This window comes from Patagioenas fasciata, chromosome Z (assembly GCF_037038585.1).
Source record: "Patagioenas fasciata isolate bPatFas1 chromosome Z, bPatFas1.hap1, whole genome shotgun sequence".
In the NCBI taxonomy this organism is placed as follows: Eukaryota; Metazoa; Chordata; class Aves; order Columbiformes; family Columbidae; genus Patagioenas; species Patagioenas fasciata.
Genome location: NC_092560.1, coordinates 3,234,823 through 3,255,681, shown reverse-complemented (window position 1 = coordinate 3,255,681; position 20,859 = coordinate 3,234,823). Strand labels below are relative to the sequence as shown.

Here is a 20,859-nt window from a genome sequence, read left to right as displayed (position 1 = left end):
TGTGCATTTCCTACAATAAGATACATAGAGCTGCACTACAGCCTAGAAAGATCCAGCACAGATCACATTTAGCAATATTGTCTGTGACTCTTTCATGTGAAGCAATAGAAATCTGAGAAGAAAACTACTTTTGCACCCCAAACTTCTTTTTGCACTGCAAAAATAGCATTTTGTATTAAACGCGGTGTCCCTTCCTCTCCAATAGTCTAATCCCAAGTCTAACATTTATATAAATACACACACTTCTTTTGTAATCAGCCTCTTTTGATCACTTAAGAAAAGAAAATGAGAGCAAAATATTTATGTTGAAAAATGTTTATATATACACATACGCTGGGACAGAAATATGCTGTATTATGACGTTCAGAGTGATTTGTTTCTTGGGATAGCTAATCATCCACCAAGTCTCCTGATTAACGTTCTGCATTATTCTTCAGGCTGTTAATTTCTGGTACGTCCTGGTGATGAACGACGAACACACAGAACGGCGCTATCTGCTTTACTTCCTTTTGAGTTGGGGGCTTCCAGCTTTTGTTGTGATCCTGCTTTTAATTATTCTGAGAGGAATTTACCATCACAGCACAGCACAGATTTATGGCCTTGTCTACAGCGATCTGTAAGTTTTCCTTCAGAAAGGCATGAGCTAGCTATTGTACTCTCTATACTGTTTTATATTTAATTTACTTGCACGTGCAGAAGGGGATCTGCATACAGCCACATGCAGTAAGGGGCAGGGGGATTCCTCATTTGGGGAGATGAAGCAAGTGTGTCACCCATAGGCAATGCAGCATTTTCCATGTAACTGGGCTTTGCTCCAGCTTCTCCACAGTTCCATCCTGAGCTGAGCGTTGGCAGAGACAGCTCGAGCATGTCTGCTTTGTGGGTAAATTATTTATTCTTTTCTGAGACCATACAATTCCAGGATAAAGGGCAGAAATGGATGCTGCTGCATAAGTGAGCGGAAGAGCATGTTTTCCTTCCATTTCCTTTCTGTGTTTGAAAAAATGCAGCACCAAACCAAGCCTTAAATCCATGTATCTTAAATTATTAAATATATTCTCTGCTAAACAACGTTACTACATTAACATGTCAAATATATTTCCGCAAGTGTTTCTCTTGGAATACTGGACAGGATATGTTCCAAACTCTTCCAAATTCGAGCATCGCTGTAATTCCAATAGCCTTGTCAAAGCTATATACGATCTCAGAAAACTATCCTAATTAAAATAATACATCTTCATAGAACATGAGACATTTAAGTGGAAAGATACATAGGTAAATATTTTTGTTCTCCTTCCCTACCTCTTTTGCTCTGGTCCCTTTTCTAATCTATGATAATAGCTATTCTAGCATATGAGGCTATTATGATTATTCACTATGTGTCATAATTACATGTTTCATGTGGGGGGAAGAGTAAGCACACAACTTCTTTTTAAAATAGCGGAATAATGTACAAATCATTTTTATGAAAAGTTCTTGTGAGGGTGCTTAAAGCAGACCCAAAACAGGAGAATATTCATCTCTCTTTAATAAAAGAGGAAGATTCAATGTGCATGGTTCCATTATAGCTGAACAAGATTCTGTAAAGTGTTATTTTGTCATACAAAGGGAATTATTGTGAGAAGTAGTTACTGGAATTCAGTATCTGTGTGTCTGAGTATGTGCATATAAATGTATATGTGCACTTATAAATATTACTTGTATGTGCATATGTATCCACCGCACGATAAGCAGGGATACCTGATTGAGATCTAAATGAGCTAATCTGGGTGCTAGAAGCTGTTTAGCTGTGTTATCCAAGGTTTAGTCCCACATTAATAGACACCGGCACTCAGAAGAGTATCTGATGTCCCAAATGATCAGATAATTTCTGATTTTAATGCCACATCAGAGAGTGCTACATAGCTCTATACCATTCCATAAACATAGATATTTCTTCGCAGAACATGGCAAACAAGAGTATTGTATTTTCCTGCATGGCAAAGTGTTTCTCTCTGCACAATAAACACAAGAAGTGTGTGTAGCATAATCAAGTCTTCTGATTGCAATCAGACAGTGGGTGATATCATTATGCAGTGATCCAGGGTTTCACAGTGGTTTTCTTTCGATGTCCATGCCCCATTCTCTCAAAACCAAGCAAAAATCCCTAAGTTGTGATGAAATCATCAAGTAGAGGAAAATAACTCAGGCCAACTCATTTGCCTGAATTAAATATAAAACCTTTCCAGCATCTTATTAAAGTGGGCAAATGCCAGAAATCATCCCAAGCTTAGCGAGTGTGCAGCTTATTCCAGCTCAATGTAAGGAGACATCTACAAGGATTTTCATAAATGTGGTTGATGCTAATTCTTAATATGAAGAGCACTTTAAAAGTTGCTCTTAATTATAGGAAGAAGGTAAGAAGGAGGAGAGATTGATCTACATCACTTGGTTTGTTTTCTCTAAACCATTACATACTAACTTCAGAAACAGCCTCAGAAATAGCTTGAGAACAAGAAGGAGCTGATTTCACGTGAGAGCTGGAAGACTGGTTAAAATAATGAAATCAGTGAAGCTTGTTATCTTAGCTCTCTCCTAAGTGATCACTCCTTCAGGCAACACATTTTTGCACTACTGTCGTGTTTGACCAGCAGTTTTGTTCCCAAACAGAATGCCACGAGCACAATTAATAGCCAAAAGGATGGCTATGCTGAAAGAACTTCATTTTGTGCTTGCACTGAACAAAAGATGATTTGAACTGTCTCGGATTTTATACTTCAAAAGAAGTATTATGACAGGATCTTCCCTCAGCTATGGCAAATTCTGCACACAAATCCATAAGTTTTGTACAATAGCTCCTGTAACATGCCACAATATAAAACTAACAAGCCACTGCAGTGATAAGAGTAGTGTACATGTTGGTGATCATTTTCATAATTAACAGAGTTTACATATGGCGTAAACAGTGCACTCTTTGACATTATGTGAACTTTTTTATAATACTGGTAAGTTTGTCTGTATTGCTTTTTTTATTAATTGATTTAGTTATTTTCATTATTTTGGGGATCGTAGCTCCATGATGTGTGAAAGAACTCGCTGCTAAGAATGGGCTCATTTATTCTTCTCTTTGCAAATTCCCACATTGCTCAACTGGAGAGGTTTCCACCTCTGTTTGAATAGGACCAGAAAAGTTGCTGATGAGAGGCACGTTGGCATTACTTGAATGAAAGAGATTGTGAGATGGGCATTTGTGTGGGATGGGTTTGAATGGAGGAAGGGTGGCCTGTTTGGATATCTGTAAAGAAAATGTGGAGGTTCTGTGAATATCTGATACAACACCTTTACTAAGAAAAGTAATGATTTAATCTCCTCTTAAGATGGTGCGTTAGTTCTCCTGTCTTAAAAAATAATATCAAGTTATTTCAGATGCAGGTGTATATAACTGCACCTCTGCTTAATTTCCTTGTGTCAGAACCCTTGGCTCAACCATGTAATGAAAATTCAAAGTAGGGGCATTCTCTGCATGCAGCAGACTTGTAGAAGGGGCTTGGATATTTTTTTGCCATCTATCCTCTTTGTTTTTTACTTTCTGTACTATGGTGAAAGTCTTTCCTGAATGTTTGTCCCTGTTTGTGAGTGAAATCTCTGATGTGTCTCTACGTTTCAGGTACATTGTACACCCTGGCCTCTTTTAAACATGCTCTGAATTTTATATCCTTGCCATGATGGATGAGGCATTATAATTTCTTAATGATAAGAGGCAGATGTCAGCCCCTATCAACCGGCTAATAGTTGAAATGTGAATTACGCTCTGAACGAGGTGGTTTAAAATAACTTTCTAAAAAGTATATTATCCTTTTATATTTCTGAGTTTTTATGTTGTGCAGGCAATTTTTCAACCCCTGTGGGAATTTCCTGTAATCTCTGTCTAAAATATCTCCTAATGACATAAATTCTGTTGTTGAGGTACACGCTGTTTTAAAAAAGTATTTCCTTTTGTCATTTCTTATTACATTGAATGTCACCATGACTTTGTGTTGTGACATAAGAAGAGACCTCAGGATAACCCTTCTCTTCAATTTTTTTTTCTTATCTTCCCATCTGATTGTCTCTTTCAGGAGTATAAACCTAACCCTTCATCTGTATTTCTGTACAGGAATTGTTAATGCCTCTGCACACTTTAGCACTCTTCTTCTGCTTTCGAGAAGAATTTTTCTCATTGAATAAGAAAAACTTACGAACAGATGAGTTTGCAACAAGACAAGAGTTCAGCTTAAAATCAAATTCCAGAGCTCACTGTGGTTCCCAGACTTCAGAGAGCTCAACATATGCTGTTGTCCTGGTTTATATGGCTAGCCAGTCATGGCCTCATTTCTGAAAATCTTTTAACTAATGTTCTCAGAAGTGAGGGTAATTTTAGCAGTATGTTTAAACTGAGTGGCGTATTTCTAATAGGTCTCTCAAAGTACAAAGAGTTCACCAAGTGAAGAGGCATTTGGAGGCAAACCAAAACTATAAATATTGGCAAAGAGATGTAAAGTGCAATGGGGAGGTGAAGAGATGAAGAATTACATAAAATCACGCTCCCACCAGTTTCATCCTGGTCTCACTGGTGGTTACTTTGAAGAAAAATGTCAGCAATACATGTCTACCACATATCTTTAGAGGGATTGCGTCACAGGGGGTGTACAGACTGCAAACAATTCTGGAAACCAATGCAGGTGTAGATGTAAAACCTCAGACTGGTGAATGACTTGAGAGTGAGTTTGAGTTCATGACACCTCTCACACTTACAAAACACAAAAGCAAACAAAAGAACTTCAGAAATGTGAATCCTTGAAAAGCAAATAGCTTTCCAATTTCACATATAACTCTGAAAATGTAATTGTCCACACTGGCATACAACTGAAAATTCAGCATTTTATTAAGTTAGTGGAACGACACCCATTCACACATTTTTGCCTTAATGCGTCTGCTTCTGAGATCTGAGGCCAGAATTATTTAATTACAATTATCAGTTTTTCTTTGCAAACATGAGTTTATAGGTTAATTATGCTGCATTCACTGGACTTGTACCCAAGACATTGTCCAGAGGTACAACAGACGTTAGAAAAAGAATGTACTATAAAATTGATCAGAATCACAGCTCAGTGGAGCTTGAACTTCTAGCTCACTTGGGTAGGTTGCAAAGTCTTACCTACAATAACACTAAAGTATGTTTTTATAAACTTGAGCAGTACTTTTCTTGCAGCACTAAGCTTCAAATCTGACTAGACCTTCCTGAAACTAAACTCACCCAGGAAGGCCAAAGTACTGGTTTTATTAGAGTATAAACTAAAACAAGTAACCTTTGAAATGGAAAAAACCCTGAAAATTATTTGACATGACAGAATACAAATTTTGAAGTTTATAAACAAATATCTCCCTGCCCATTGTGTCATTGCAAGGGCTGGTTAAGCTGCTTTTCAAGCACATTTTTGGTCAAGCTGTAGCCAAGTTTTAGCCTGGCTTTTTAAAATGAAGCAAACTGTACAGTTTCTTCTAGTTCCCAGAAAGCTTTTTTCAGTCATTTCTGAGACCCATCTGTTTGCTCCTTGCACTTTTAAGCGCTCTTTTCCCTCTGACAATCCCCCCAGTTTTTGGAAGTGTCTCTGTTTTAGCGGTATCATTTATCTGTCCAAAGGAAGAATGATCTCCCCTCTACATCAGTATGTCCCTTCTGATTTGTTCATTTTCCTCTTTAATGTCTCCTGTGGCAAAAAATCTGAGCACGGAAGAATCGCATGTACCATTACAATACTTTAAAATTATAGAAGTATCCTTGTGTTTGGTTTCAGTGATGGCAATATGATAACATCTAACAGCAGAAAAAAGGCTAAGCTAATTTTCTCATAAATATATATTCTTTCTACCATATGATATCTGTGAGAAATAATGAAAAAAAGGATTGTACAGGAAAAAACCAAACGCTTCAGTCTCCTGTACAGTCTAGATTGGGGCAGAAGCTTTTCCAGCAGTCAGTGGGCCTGTGACTGCAGCCATATCCAGGGAACAAGAGAACACAAGGCTGCAGAAAGCTGGGAATCATTAATTTTTTTGTGTGACTGAGAGTTACGACTCTTCCTGTTACAGAATCACAGAATGTGAGGGGTTGGGAGGGACCTGGAAAGCTCATCCAGTGCAATCCCCCCATGGAGCAGGAACACCCAGCTGAGGTTCCACAGGAAGGGGGCCAGGCGGGTTTGAATGTCTGCAGAGAAGGAGACTCCACAACCTCCCTGGGCAGCCTGGGCCAGGCTCTGACACCCTCACCATGAAGAAGTTTCTTCTCATCTTCAAGTGGAACCTCCTGTGTTCCAGTTTGCACCCATTGCCTCATGTCCTACCATTGGTTGTCACCAAGAAGAGCCTGGCTCCATCCTCCTGACACTCACCCTTTATATATCTGTAAACATTTATGAGTCCCCCCTCAGTCTCCTCTTCTCCAAGCTCAAGAGCCCCAACTCCCTCAACCTTCCCTCATAAGGGAGATGCTCCACTCCCTTCAGCATCTTTGTTGCTCACATCGCAGTTTCTCTGAATCAGGCTCTTACACATGAGCGTGGCATGGGGCACAAATTAATGTCTAAGATCCATGACCACTGTTATTTGGAAAAAGAAGCTTCACAGAGATGCATTCCAGTACCAGGTGCGTACCGACGGGTCAAGGGCACTTTGTGCCTGCTCAGAGGAGCGGGAGTCAGACCTGATTTCAGACAAAACAAGCAGTGCACTTGCCGCCGGAATGCTCGTTTTCCTTGAGCCCTGCTGTGTTGGAACCCAAACTAGTGATAAAACAGAAGTGTGGATACAACTGAGATACTGTCCTAACTGTCGGTTTGTTTAACATCTGTGTGCTGAGAGCTGTACTATGCACAAAAATATAGTCTACAATTCCAAAGATACTCCCATGTGGTGGAGCACAAATGTGGGAAGGTAGCGGGTTCACATCACTTCTGAGTGTACTGAAGAAGTGAAGGTTTGAAAGATGCACAAATCTGTAAGTTATTATGCATATTTGGTGTTACACGAAGTGCATGGAAGTTGCAGGAGATGATAAATGTTTACTTTAAAGTCTGACTAGGACTGGAAGTTTGAATGATAAAGCCCATAAGTTTTAACTCCTAAGGATAGATGACAGCAGTCTAGGCTCAGCGCTCAACCTGAACAAAAACATAAAACATGATAATTTGTGACGTGTTGTCTAAGTACTTCTCCAAGCTTTGTTTGTTTTGATGCTGTTTTAAGGATAAAATCTTTCCAAAGCACCTTTCCAGACACTGCTTTTTGTTAAGTTTTATTTCAAGGGCTACAGCCTTCACAGTTTCAAATTATTTACTGGCTGAACTTACAAGAAATTCCCTATAAACCTTATTTATTTGTTACAGGTGGAGTCATGTTTTGTCTCTAACCCAACACCTGCCAGTGAACCCAGTCAGACAAAGTAATGGGTGCTGCTTTGGGCCTCCCCAAGTTGCACGACCCTTTCACTGCTGATGCATATTCTGGGCACAGATCCCAAAAACACAGCTCTCCTTCTTAAATACCAGGGCTTGTGACACTACAAGTGACAGGAACTTTTTTACCTTCAGCGAGATAATTTCTGTACAAGTACTTGAATTAAGTCTCTTGTGTCCTTCTTCCTCTATTAGTTCAATAGTGCTGAATTTAGCCCTGAAGCTTAGAACAACATACTTGAAACACCAGACTTTTACAGGCAGGAATAGCTAAGAAAAAAGCTAAGAATAGCCAGAAAAAAAGCATTCAGGGATTGTAACTGAACTGTCAGACGTGCTAAGAGGAAGAGGTTTACGTGACAAATGGATGCAGAATTCCCATCCCCTAATGCCTGAGCTTTATATTCTGCACGGACTTGGAAGTGTCTCCGAGCCTGGTCCTCCCTCTCCAGCTTCTGCTTCCTATTATCCCAATTTTTCCACCTCTTTTCTCCTCAGTTCACTGGCAGATCACCTAGGGTTTCAAAGCTTTTGCAAACCACAGCTGCCAGAGCTCAGCGCAGAATGGTGCTTGGACATCTGGATATGAGGCCAAATGCTGTGTGAACCGCTCAGGCGAACAAGTGGGGAAGAAAATAAAAAACCTTCATTTTTCACTGGCTGATTTCTCACCTTTCACTGTTTTGCCCTTCTCAGCAGGGTAAATTAGCTGAGCTCTGTGTTACTGTAAGAGAAATGACACAGTCTCCCACAGCATCCTTATAGCTAAACTGAGGGAGTGCGGTCTGGATGAGTGGGTAGTGAGGTGGAGTGTGAACTGGCTGAAGGGAAGAAGCCAGAGAGTCATGGTCAATGGGGCAGAGTCCAGTTGAGGCTTGGATCCAGTGCAGGGCCTCAGGGGGCAGTGCTGGGACCAGTACTATTCGATATATTCATCAATGACTTGGATGAGGGAATAGAGTGACTGTCAGCAAGTTTGCTGGGGACACCAAGCTGGGAGGAGTGGTGACACTGGAAGCTGTGCTGCCATCAGAGACCTGGACAGGCTGGAGAGCTGGGCGGGGAAAAATTTAATGAAATAGAACAAGGGAAAGGGTAGAGTCTGGAATCTGGGCAGGAACAACCCCAGGTTCCAGTGTAAGTTGGGGAATGACCTGTTAGAGAGCAGTGTAGGGGAAAGGGAGCTGGGGGTCCTGGGGACAGCAGGGTGACCATGAGCCAGCACTGGGCCCTTGTGGCCAGGAAGGCCAATGGTACCTGGGGTGGGTTAGAAGGGGGTGGTCAGTAGGTCAGAGAGGTTCTCCTGCCCCTCTGCTCTGCCCTGGGGAGACCACATCTGGAATATTGTGTCCAGTTGTGGCCCCTCAGTTCCAGAAGGACAGGGAACTGCTGGAGAGAGTCCAGCGCAGCCACCAAGATGCTGAAGGGAGTGGAGCATCTCCCGTGTGAGGAAAGGCTGAGGGAGCTGGGGCTCTGGAGCTGGAGAAGAGGAGACTGAGGGGGGACTCATTCATGTTTACAGATATATAAAGGGTGAGTGTCAGGACGATGGAGCCAGGCTCTTCTCGGTGACAACCAATGGTAGGACAAGGGGTAATGGGTATAAACTGGAACACAAAAGGTTGTACATAAATTTGAGAAGAAACTTCTTCCTGGTGAGGGTGTCAGAGCCTGGCCCAGGCTGCCCAGGGAGGTTGTGGAGTCTCCTTCTCTGCAGACATTCAAACCCGCCTGGACACCTTCCTGTGGAACCTCAGCTGGGTGTTCCTGCTCCATGGGGGGATTGCACTGGATGAGCTTTACAGGGCCCTTCAACCCCTGACATTCTGGGATTCTGGGATTCTGTGAACCAGAGCTACTTGGGTTATGTCTGCACTGCACCACTATACGCACATTCCCACAGATATCTCTCTCTCTCTCTATGTCTGTCTGTCTACCTATCTATCTCTATCCATTATCTATCTATCTATCTATCTATCTATCTATCTATCTATCTATCTATCTATCTATCTATCTATCCTGGGAAATTACTCTACTTCCATGACCTATAGCAACAGTTAAGAGAGTTCAAAATTTGTGCTTTTTGTATTCTATACTTGTGCTTCATTTTCTAAACTCCCGCATTATTTCCAAGGAAGCTGCCTAATGTGCTACCCACTGCTAAGGAAACATTTCACTACTAACTGTGATGGCTTTAATTACCTTTTATTTATCCCTCATTGCCAACATATGTTTTCAGTGGAGGAAAATAGTTGGAGGCAGGGGTTGAGTGCTTTTTTGTAACTTGGCAAATGTTTATGATTAACGTTAAGCAAATGTTAGCACGTCAGAGACAGACATAATCACTGCGTTGTGCTTTTAAATAATTAAAATAGAATGGCTGATTTGAGTGATGGAATTTTGAAAAGTGAAATAGGGAAAAATATTTGTTGCTAAGGTAAAATTCCCAGCAACTGTTAGGCTCTGACATGTCAAGATAATCTTTAAGGGTTGTAAGGATAAGTTGTTATAGGTGAAAGCTGCACCCACAGATGACCTTGGGAGCTGATGCTTCAAACAGGTTCAGATCAGGGGATTTATGTGCCAAAGCAAAACTCCAGAGATGTATCCGAATCCTGAGTAGGACTATGGCAAGAACACCAGAGGGATGAATGCTCACATCCCTGCCACTGGCAGCTTTTAAAAGCTTCACATTTCCTTTCAGTTTCTGCAAGAAATTAGCAAGATAGTCCCTCCTACTTTGTGGTCTTTAATTAGCAGAACACTGCCTACTGCTACTAAAAAAACCTCATTCTCGGTTTGTCTGTTTTCCAACAGCTTAGAAAAGCCTTCATCTACTGTGCTAGAATATAGCAGGAAATGCTAGAATAAGAAATAGTGAGATCAGTACCAGCAACTGGCTCTGACTTCTTCATTGCCAGCAACATGATGTTTATAATAAGTATATACATCTAACCTCTTGTATTTGATCTTCCTAAAAAGAGTGCTGGGGTACATCTGAGAAAAGAGAATGCAGCTTTAGCAGCTTGATTTGTACTTGCATTATTAAATTTATTTGTCAGTATGGCTCGTGCAAAAGCAGTATGTCTAATAGAGAAGGGGTGGTAGTGTGTGCTTGTCCTGGACATTCATCGTGTTACAACAAAACATGCAGATTAAAAAAGATGTGCACACTAAATACGGTTTTGAAGTGGGGGAAAAAAAACTTTTGCATGACATTTTTGCTATTCTGCATGTCAAAAGGCAGGACTGTGAACCTTATTTATGTCTGACACTTTGCACATGGAAACATCCCCTTTTTTAGCTGGATTCATAAAATCCTTGTTTTAATGAATGGATAGAAAAAGTAAGCTAATTAGGAGTGTCTGTCCTAAAAACTAGTACAAGGGAAACATTTTCCTGAATGTGAGAAATATTGAATAGTAATAAACAAAACAAACAAAAAACCATAATAATTGATTATTTTTTCAAAGCCTTTGATAATGACTGGTACACATGAGGAAGAAACCTTAGATACAAACAGGAACAAAATAATTAATCAGGCAGATAATTTCTTATATATATTTAAAATTGCAGTATTAGCAGGAACCCTAATCTCTAAGAGATTTCAAGCTGATTTCTAACAGCTTGTTTTCCTGGTCAAATGCTGAGGACTACAAGTTTCTGGGACAATATACCTGGGAATCCAGAGCTTCCAATGCCTTGGAATCCTAAACTGTATTAATGGTCTTTAGTCTTCACTTTCACAGGAGGGGTAAAAAAAAAATAAGTAAAGAAAAATAAGTAGGTATAAAGTTGTTCGGAGACATTTCCGTAAGATAGGATAATGAGAAGGCTGAAACACAGTGGCCCATGTTCTAAAACAACATCAAATGACATTTTGGGTTCTCTTTTTAGGAAAGCATTGCTGAGGCACTTTATTTTTTCCCCTTTTCCCAACTGTTTAGCTCTACAGTAATAGCAGCAGTAGAGAAAAACAAGGAAATTGGCTTTTTGCTTTATTATGCAATAGAACTGGTTTATTTACAATACTGTTGTTGCACTCGCTGACTCAAACTGAATCTTGTGAAGATCCTGTTCTTTGCTGTTTCAAAACAGAATCTTGGCACTTCTTCATTCTTTGTTCATGGTCAACTGCGTTTCTATTGTTGGTAGTTACTCTGTGAGCACCTCTATTAATGTATATGGTACTACTTGTAATTAATACTGACATATAGTAAAGGTGACAGGGTCAAATTTCTAGCAGCACTTTGCACTGATGTGGAGTTTTCTTTCAAAAGATAGTTGGGACAATCTGTACAAACAGAAACAAGAATGAGCAAACCTTGGCTTGATTTCTGACAATTATAAATTCCACTGCATTCTGAGTTTACATTTCTTTACTAGGATAGTCTAACTGTGTTTTCATTACCTTCTTTCCCGCCTTCTCCTTTTCCCCTCACTCGCTTTCCTGCATAAAGGAAAGAAACTAAAAGAAAACTAAATAATGCAAAGGGCTGACTGCTACATTATCACCCTATAAAATCTGGAAGAGCTGTTTTTAAACATTTTGCATTTCATTTCAAAATTACATCCGGTAAAAGAATTATTTTCCCCATGTTGAATTATATATGAAGTAAAAGATATGGGCCTATCTCTGAGGTAATCTGTGTGAGATATAAACTTATTTAAATTCACCAAAGACAACAGAGATTCCATTTTTGTTCATACCGAAGAATATCCACAGCAGTTGTATGGACAGTCAGAGATTTCTTGAGAAATTTCCAGAGAAAATCCTGTATTTCCTTTTCAGGAAAAGTGATTAAACAAAAGCAAAGTAACATTGTGGTATAATCTTTGAGCTGCAGCTGTAGGAAAAGTATTTGCCTTTTAAATTTTATTCCAACATAATTCCATAGGTATATACAACCTTTCAACTCTTTTGTTGAAATTATCAGATGAGAATTGCTTTTTTTTCCCTGATTCCAGTTCGTGCATCCGATTTCTTAGGTAAGCATGGCAAATTGACCCAGGAATCTTTTACATTTTGACATCCAAATTTGTGTAGTTGTCACCGAGACCACATCTAAATGTAGGATAACCTGTGCAACAGCTGGTGGAACATCCTGGTCATGGGTTTCTGAAGCACTTGCACAACATTCTTTCGTGCAAAGGTGCACAAAAAGTGTAAGAGGAATGTGTAGCTACAAAAAGCTCAGGTTTTAATATTTTTGGGGCAGAGGCTCAGTCCTTGTGCAAAGGCTGCTGTTCCATGTCTTTGGGAGGTGCCACATCTACCCCAGGAAGCTGCGTTGGCTTCAGGACACTCAGCTGCAAGAACCAGCTTATCTCAAAGTCTATTTCTGCAGCATGCCGACGCTGCCCAACAAAGCACAGCCTTGTAAAACCCTGTTAATAAACAGCTGCTGTGCCCAGTAACACACAGTATTCAAGAATGGGTAGTTTGTCATCCTGGGAGAAACAGGTGTGGAAGAGGTGGCAAGCATGTCCCTCACTTGGAGATGGCTTTATATGCAGAACCACAGCCAGAGGGGTCCTGAGCTCCTTGGGCATTACCCTCAGCATTAGCTCAGCATCAGCACCTGGAGGCACAAAGCCGAGCTTTGCTAAGCGGCAGCTGGGCGCATATCTGCCAATTTACCACCTGGGAAAGGCAGATGCAGTTTTTTCAGACGGCTCGGGAGGAAAGAAGCTGGTACTTCCTCCCGAGCAGCCACGCCGCGCGTTTCCGCTCTGCGCGGTGTTCTGCACACAATGTACCCAGAGCTGCGTCTGTTTGCAAAGCAGGAAGAAACAAAAACAACATAAAAAACCACCCTGAAAACCCAAAACAAACAGAATTCTGCACTTTGCGAAAACCTCTGTTAACATCCAGAGATGGAGATTCTCCAGCTGCGTTGTTTGGAGGTGAGAATCGAGGCAAGGTTTGAAATAAAAAGCTTCACTAATGTCAGGAAGGGTTGCTTGTGGTTCACTTATCAGCCAGAACATTTATTTATATTACTGTTCTTTGCTTACCAGTAACAGCACCAACATGAGCTTATGGTAGAAGTTCAGCAAACACTGCATTCTTTAAGTTATAAAAAGAAACGACACTCTATAAATGTTGATGCATTGTGTTACATCTACCTGACATTTTGCTAGCTTTCTTAAATGTCTTATCTTACTAGTAAAATCCTACTTATTTTTACCAAATTTACTTTGTAAATTACAAGAAGATTTTTTTTCAGAACAAGAAGAAACAGGAACTGACAATTCAATAGCTTCAGATACATGTCATGCAGAGAGAAGTGTAATATTTACAACTGTTCCATCGGTCTTCTGAAATTTCAGAGGTGCTTTACAGAGAGCATTCGTTGGGGCTGGAATCACTAATATTAGAAAACTTTTCGCTTTGTAAAATGTAACTCCAAGCAGAGTGCCGGTTTTTAAAAAACTTGTGTAATCATCATGCACCCTTTAATTTCAATACAATCAGTATTTGAGACCCAATTGCTTGCATTTAGGACCCAATTGTCAAAGCTGCACCCATTTTTTCTTGGAAAGAAATACATAAAATTTTTCTAGCAAGTGCATGTGTGCATGGAAACACCACTTTGAAATCTTAAACTCTCTAGGTAGAAATTTACAAGGTGTAATGAATACATTTCCAAGATCAAAAAAAAAAAAAATGAGAATTCAAGGTATTTTATAATGTTGTACTGCAACTTGATTTGAGAAAAAACAGAGTTCAGTGCATGTAATTTGGCCAATGTGGGTTAAGTGTGCAGTTTGTTTACAAGTCATTAAAAAGAAACGGGGGCAAAAGAAGGAAAACCAAACATAGCAGCAGGGATTTTCCAAAGAATATAGGAGAGCTTGTGGGCAACCACATCCTGCCCAGGCGATGTCAGTGGGATGAGGGCTGTGTCGTCCGTCTTTGAAAGCTCCAGCAACACCTTTTGAGTAAGTTATAAGCCAGTGCTAGTTATATACCAAGGTGAAACCTTGCTCTAAGGCCATTTATTGGAGTTACCCAGCGTAAATGTAAATTAGATAGCTCTGGGTATGCTGAGCTACTCTCTTGTTGCAGAGCATAGATGCACAAAAAAACCAACAGCAACGAAACCAAACCAAACCAATCTATTTCTAGAGAGGAACCTCTAGCTAAAGGAAACCCTTGCATGTTGGAAAGCCATCAAAATATAAAGCCATGCCACATTTCAGTCGGCCTCCACTGCTTGAACAACCTCTCCGGCCTGCCAAGGGTGACTCGAGTGCACTGAGGCGGCTGTAATTTGTGCTGACCAGTGTGAAATTGTTCTTCCCTCCTTAGTCCTGCAGAATAATCAAGCCTGCTTGGAGGCCAGGTCATTGCTCAGTGCACTCGTATGAAGGTTTCTGAAGCACTGAATCATGAAAGGGAACATATTGTGTCTTCTTGAGGCCCCATATCACTGTGCTGGCCTTCCAGTGCTCGATTTACCTGAGCCAGCCTGCTTCTTCTCATAAAACTTCCCATGTGCCCAAGGTTATTATGAATAATGAGCTGTTAGAAATGCAGCGTGCATCTGACCATTCATTCTCAGCTTTGGTAAAGCTGCCGTAGCCTTTTGAGCCTTATTTTTATCAACACATCCATGTCCTTGTGTTGTAATGCTGAAAGCCAGGTCTTTGTTCTTATCAAATCAGTGTTTTTACACTTCTGAATGAGCGATGCACAGCATTTAGAAAAGCAATGGTTATCATAAACGTAATCATTAGCATCATCGTAATTACATAATAATTATTATGTTTTGGGTTTTTTTTATATAGTGGCTGGAAATTTCTTCTTCACACAAAGATGCTCAAACACTGCTCTCAGTTTCTGAAACAGTTATAAACAATCACTTTTGTTGGCTGGGAAATTATGACATCTGAATTTGCAAAAAGACCAGGTTTTTTTCAGTCCTCTGCATATTTTCTTATTTTAACTACTGAAATATGACTATTGCAGTATGAAGTTAGTGTAATTAATCAGTATTTCAATATATTTTATTAACAAATTTTAATTTAGACATAAACACTGTAATAAACTGTAAGGAGATACATTCTCCTAACCATCCCTCCGTTTTCTCTAGAAGTTTGATCTTGCCAATGCAAGCCAAATCAAAGGAAAATATCAAAACTGATTTATCAGTTTTTAGGACCAAATTGAAACTCTCTAAGGGGGTCTGTTTCTCTCCAGCTGTTAGGTATCCACCATCATCCAAAATCAACAATTTCACTAGGTCTCCTAGAACTGAGGAGGTTATTACTTGTCTCTAGGGCCTGGAATAGGGTTGGAGTAGCGTTGATAGACTGTAGAGGATGGAAGGGCCCAAATCTGCTGTAGTTTCATCAAAATGATGTTTTTTGACTCAGTCGGCCTCAGCCTTGTTTTGAAAATATCTAGTTGGAGCAATGCTAAACAGAACTGGGCATTTTGGATGGTAAGAGGCTCCTTGCTTGACCACTGATCCCTGGATCTTCATCTGCCAGTGTGGGTGTCCACCTATAAGCTGATATTGAATGAGGATGGGAATTTTTCCTTGATCTTCGTTTTTCCTTGTCACTTAACCACATAGACGTATTGTGCCAACATTGTTCCAATGTCTGGCTGAAAATTATTGTTTCAAGCTGTACTTGGATTAAATGAATTCATAGAGGCAGGAGCCCATTTATCTGAGCACTGTCCTGACAGCTGTGGTCTCCTGCATTGTGCTTTTTGACCTGGCACTGATATCCTCAAATGCCTTGTAAAAATTATTTTACACGACTAAATTTTTTTGCTATGCCGCAAATGGAAATTATAATCTTTATAGTTCATACTTTATAAGTATAGATGATAAAAGCATGACTCAATACTATCATTTGCATGTCAGGCTATTATTCAGACCACACCTGGTTGCTTTATGAAGGATTAGGGAAAAAAAAACTAATGCTTACCTGTTGCATTGTATTGCAATGTGCCTTGCCCTTTGCAAAAGAAAATAGTAATGTTCTTTGCTGATGGGTTGTTTTAAAATTCTCTTGTTTGTGTCTTATACGTATCTTTAGAGAGAGACCAGTAGCAGAATGCCAGACATATTAGCAGTGAAAGTGAAGTTTTTGGTAAGCATTATTTTAAGTATTGGATAAATACTGCATTGGCAATCAGGAGCTTTTCAGTGTTTTTCACTGTCATACATCTGCAGGGTTACTTTTCCTATTATGCAGTTTGGATTGTGCAATATTTTAGCTGATTATGATATAAAGGGGGTTGCTTATCATCAGAGACATTGGCAAGCAATATCTTAGTTAAATACCGAATAGGATGTGAATAAAATACATACTAAGCGTGTTCTCTGGGTGTGTGCAGTTATCCTGTGCCTGTGCATGGTTTGCAGATATTGATAATGAAGGGAAAGGTGAAGGGAGAAAGGAAGGGGAGAAAAGAAAGAAGAAAGGAAAGGGAAGGTGAGGCAAGGAAAGAGAAGGAATAGAATTGAGGAATTATTTACAGTGATGGAAAAAGGAGAAGAAAAGAGAAGAAGAAAAGAGGAGAAGAAAAGAGGAGAAGAAAGGAGGAGAGGGGAGGGGAGGGGAAGGGAGGGGAGGGGAGGGGAGGGGAGGGGAGGGGAAGGGAGGGGAGGGGAGGGGAGGGGAGGGGAAGGGAGGGGAGGGGAGGGGAGGGGAGGGGAGGGGAGGGGAGGGGAGGGGAGGGGAGGGGAGGGGAGGGGAGGGGAGGGGAGGGGAGGGGAGGGGAGGGGAGGGGAGGGGAGGGAGAGGAAAGGAGAATAGGAAAGAAAACTCTATTTCCAGTTTTGGGCTTGACTCTGTGAATTGCCTGGGAAATGTTTGACAAGTGTTCACCAGAAAAGAAAGCTTTATCTACATTTGAACTGAACCTCTGGGGCTTCATTGGAAAGAGCAGTTAAAACACAGAAAGAAGTACTGCCTTACATCTTTCCTTGTAAGGCATGTGCTTTATGTATTTATTTTTTTCCCCAGGCATTAATTTCTGATCTTGAAAGCAGCTTGTAGTTTGTGCCCGGATACTTTTTTAAGGGACCTAGCCCTGCTCCTTGGGGATCTGCTAAACAGAGCTAATCCCTTCTGTGACTACTCCAAGGGTCATCAGCCAGTCTTGGTATAGTTTAAACCCCTTGGCTTCTGTTTTCCAGCAAAACAACAACAAAAAAGTTGCAACATGGAGATAGTATTATTATTTTGCTTTTTGCATACTCGTAGATGGCCAGTTCCTTTGCCTGCTTTCAGTTTGCCGACACATGTCCCATCCTTTTAGAAATAAAAAAATAAAAAATAAAACCAAACACAAACACAAACCCAAACCAACCAAACAAACAAAAAATCAAAACTATTTATTTTCTGCTTTTCTGACTGGAACACATTAATGAGACCATTGATAGTCTTCATTGCTCTCCTGTGAACTTTTTTCATGTAATTCATGTTTTTTAAATATGCCAAAACCAGACAGAGCTCACCACTGAGGTTTTTGTAATGTTGACTAGAGCAGAACGGTTATTTCATATGTGTTGCAGTATATGCTGCTCTTCATAAACCAAAGTATGACACTGACTTCTTTGCAACAGCATAAAGTTATGACTCATGTTCTGCTTAATGTGATCCACAGTAATTTAGAGGGTTTTTTACATAGAATCATAGAATACCAGATTGGTAGAGAACACAAGGATCATCAGATTCAACCTTTCTTGCAAAAGCCCAGTCTAGACAACCTGGCCCATCACCTGTCCAGCTGAATCTTAAATGTGTCCAATGTTGGGGAATCAACCACTTCCCTGGGGACATCATTCCAGCGGCTGATTTTTCACATTGTAAAAAATTTTCCTCTTATGTCCAATCAGAATCTCCCCAGGACTAACTTTTACCCATTGCCCCGTATATTTTCCCTGTGACTCCTTGTACAGAGGGAGTCTCCATCTTCTTTATAGCCACCCTTTAAGTGACTGGAACACGGTGCTGAGCTCTCCCCTAAGCCTCTTTTCTCAAGGGTGAACAAACCCAGTTCTCCCAGTCTTTCCTCCTATGGCACCTTCCCAGTCCTTAGACCATCTTTGTGGCCCTTCCCTGGACCCTCTCCAGTCCGGCCACAGCTTCTTTGCACAGTGGGGGCCGAAACCGAACAGTGTTCCAGGTGTGGCCTCACAAGTGCTGAGTAGAGCAGGATAATGATTCATTTAACTCCGCTGTTGGTGCCCTTGCTGGTGCAGCCCAGCGTCCCCTTTGCCACCTTTGCTGCAGCAGCCACTGGTCACCCGTGGTGAGCTGGTTGTCCCCCAGGGTCCCCAGGTCTCTTTCCACAGAGCTGCTCCCAGCCGGGTAGATCCCAGCTGTGCTGCGCTCCTGGATTTTGTTCTCCCAGGTGCAAGACCTTACACTTGTCCTTGTTGAGCTTCATCAGGTTCTTGTCAGCCCACTCTTCCAGCCCATCCAGCGCTTCCTGCAGGGTGGCTTTCCCTTCCAAAGTGTGCACGTCCCCACTCAGCTTGGTGTCATCAGCAAACTTCCCCAGGATACTCTTGATCCCATCATCCAGATCACTCATGAAGATGTTGAACAGTGTGGGATCCACTGGTGACAGGCTGCCAGTTTGAAACGGAGCCATTTCCCACCACGCTCTGGGTACGGCCTGTCAGCCAGTTCTCCATCCTCTGCAGACACCACTTGTCCAGACCACGGCGCTTCAGTGTCCCGAGGAGGAGGCTGTGGGCCACCGTATCGAAAGCCTTGGAGAAATCCAGGTAGACAACGTCCACTGCTCTCCCCACATCAACCGAGCAGTTACTTTGTCATAGATGAAGTTTGTCAAGCACAATTTGCCCCTGATGAATCCGTGCTTGCTTTCCCTAATCACATCCTTCTTTTGACTCATGATGGCCCCAGGTGGATTCATCCCATAACTTTCCCAGGGACTGAACTAAGACTGATGGGCCTGTAATTTCCCAGATCCTCCTTTCAACCTTTCTTGTAGGTGGGGTGACATAGAGGCTTCTTCCAGTCTTCTGGGACACCCCCTCATCTCCATGACTTCTCAAAGATTATGCAGAGCAGCCTTGTTCCCAAGGCCTGGGGCCCCAGAGTGCTGGTAAAGACAGAGGTGAAGAAAATGGTGAGAACCTCTGCCTTTTCAGCATTGCTGCTGACCACTTCACCTCTGCTGTTTAATGGCTGGCCAATATTTTCCTTCTCTTCTGGTTATTGTTTATGCACCTGAAGAACTATTTCTTATAGTTTCTGACATCTCTGGCCAATTTCAGTTTGAGCTGAGCTTTTACTTTTCTGACTGCATCTCTGCACATCCTAGCCATGCTCTTGTAGTTCTCAACAGTTATTCATCCGCTTTTCCACCTCTGATTTCCACCTCTGGTTCTCTTGGTTTTGAGCAGATTCAGAGCTTGCAGTTAAGCCAGAGGGGTCTCTTGCTCCACCTGCTTCCCTTACCTTTACCGGGGATGAGCTGGTTTTGTGTTTCGAGGATAGTGTTCCTGAAAAACTCCCAGCACTCACTACCCCTTATCCTCCATGGAAGCTTCCTATGGAATCCCTCCCAACTGGGCTCTGAGTGAGCTGAAGTTTGCTCTTCTATAATTTGAGACCTTTGCCTTAAGACTAGCCTTCAGTGGCCTCCACAGGATCTCAAACTCCACAATATTGTGATCACTGCATCCATGGCTAGAACTAACTATATTAAAAAGCAGGTTTTCTTGGTTTGTGAGTGGCAAGTCCAACAGTGCCTCCTTCCTGCTCAGCACATCTAACACTTGCATGAGAAAACAGCCCTCTAGGCATTCCAGAAACTTGATGGATGACATGTGAGCTGCTGTATTGTCCTTCCAGCAAATATCTAAGTAATTGAACTCACCCATCAGAACCAGGTGTGGTTGACCTGAAGGATGTTTAAAGTGGCCCAAATATTGTTTCGTTGGCCTTACCATCTTAGTTTGGAGGTCAGTAGCAAGTGCCTACTGTCAGATTCCCCTTAGAGATGACCCCTGTGATCTTCAAAGTCATACAACAGGGCTTCCACAATAACTATAGTTGGCTTCTATACATTCCAGGTTCTTCTTAACATAGAAAGCAAGTCCTCCTTTTCCCTACCTGTCTTTATGCAACAGCTTATAACTATCCATTGTGTGAGTCATGCCACCATATTCCAGTTATTCCTATGATATCCTAATTTTCTGACTGCACATGGAGCTCCAGTTCCTCCTGTTTGTTCCCCAGGCTGCATGCATTGGTATACATACACCTAAGGTGGTTGGTCTTCTATTTCTCCTCTTGGTAGGCAGCTAAGGAACATTTGTCACTGTTCTGGTTGCCCTGGCTTGTTCCCCACTTGGTTGCAGTGTCGTAAGCATCACCA

At 41.4% G+C, this 20,859-nt stretch overlaps 1 protein-coding gene across 3 annotated transcripts in view; it reads left to right on the top strand.

The window, feature by feature from the left end:
- Window positions 1–20,859, top strand: part of ADGRV1 (adhesion G protein-coupled receptor V1) — a 275,120-nt gene that overhangs the window by 190,041 nt on the left and 64,220 nt on the right. For all 3 annotated transcript variants that reach the window (XM_071801945.1, XM_071801944.1, XM_071801946.1), the window contains one exon: window positions 438–616. In XM_071801945.1, coding sequence (XP_071658046.1) covers window positions 438–616 — 179 coding nt within the window. The remainder of the gene's footprint in view (window positions 1–437; window positions 617–20,859) is intronic.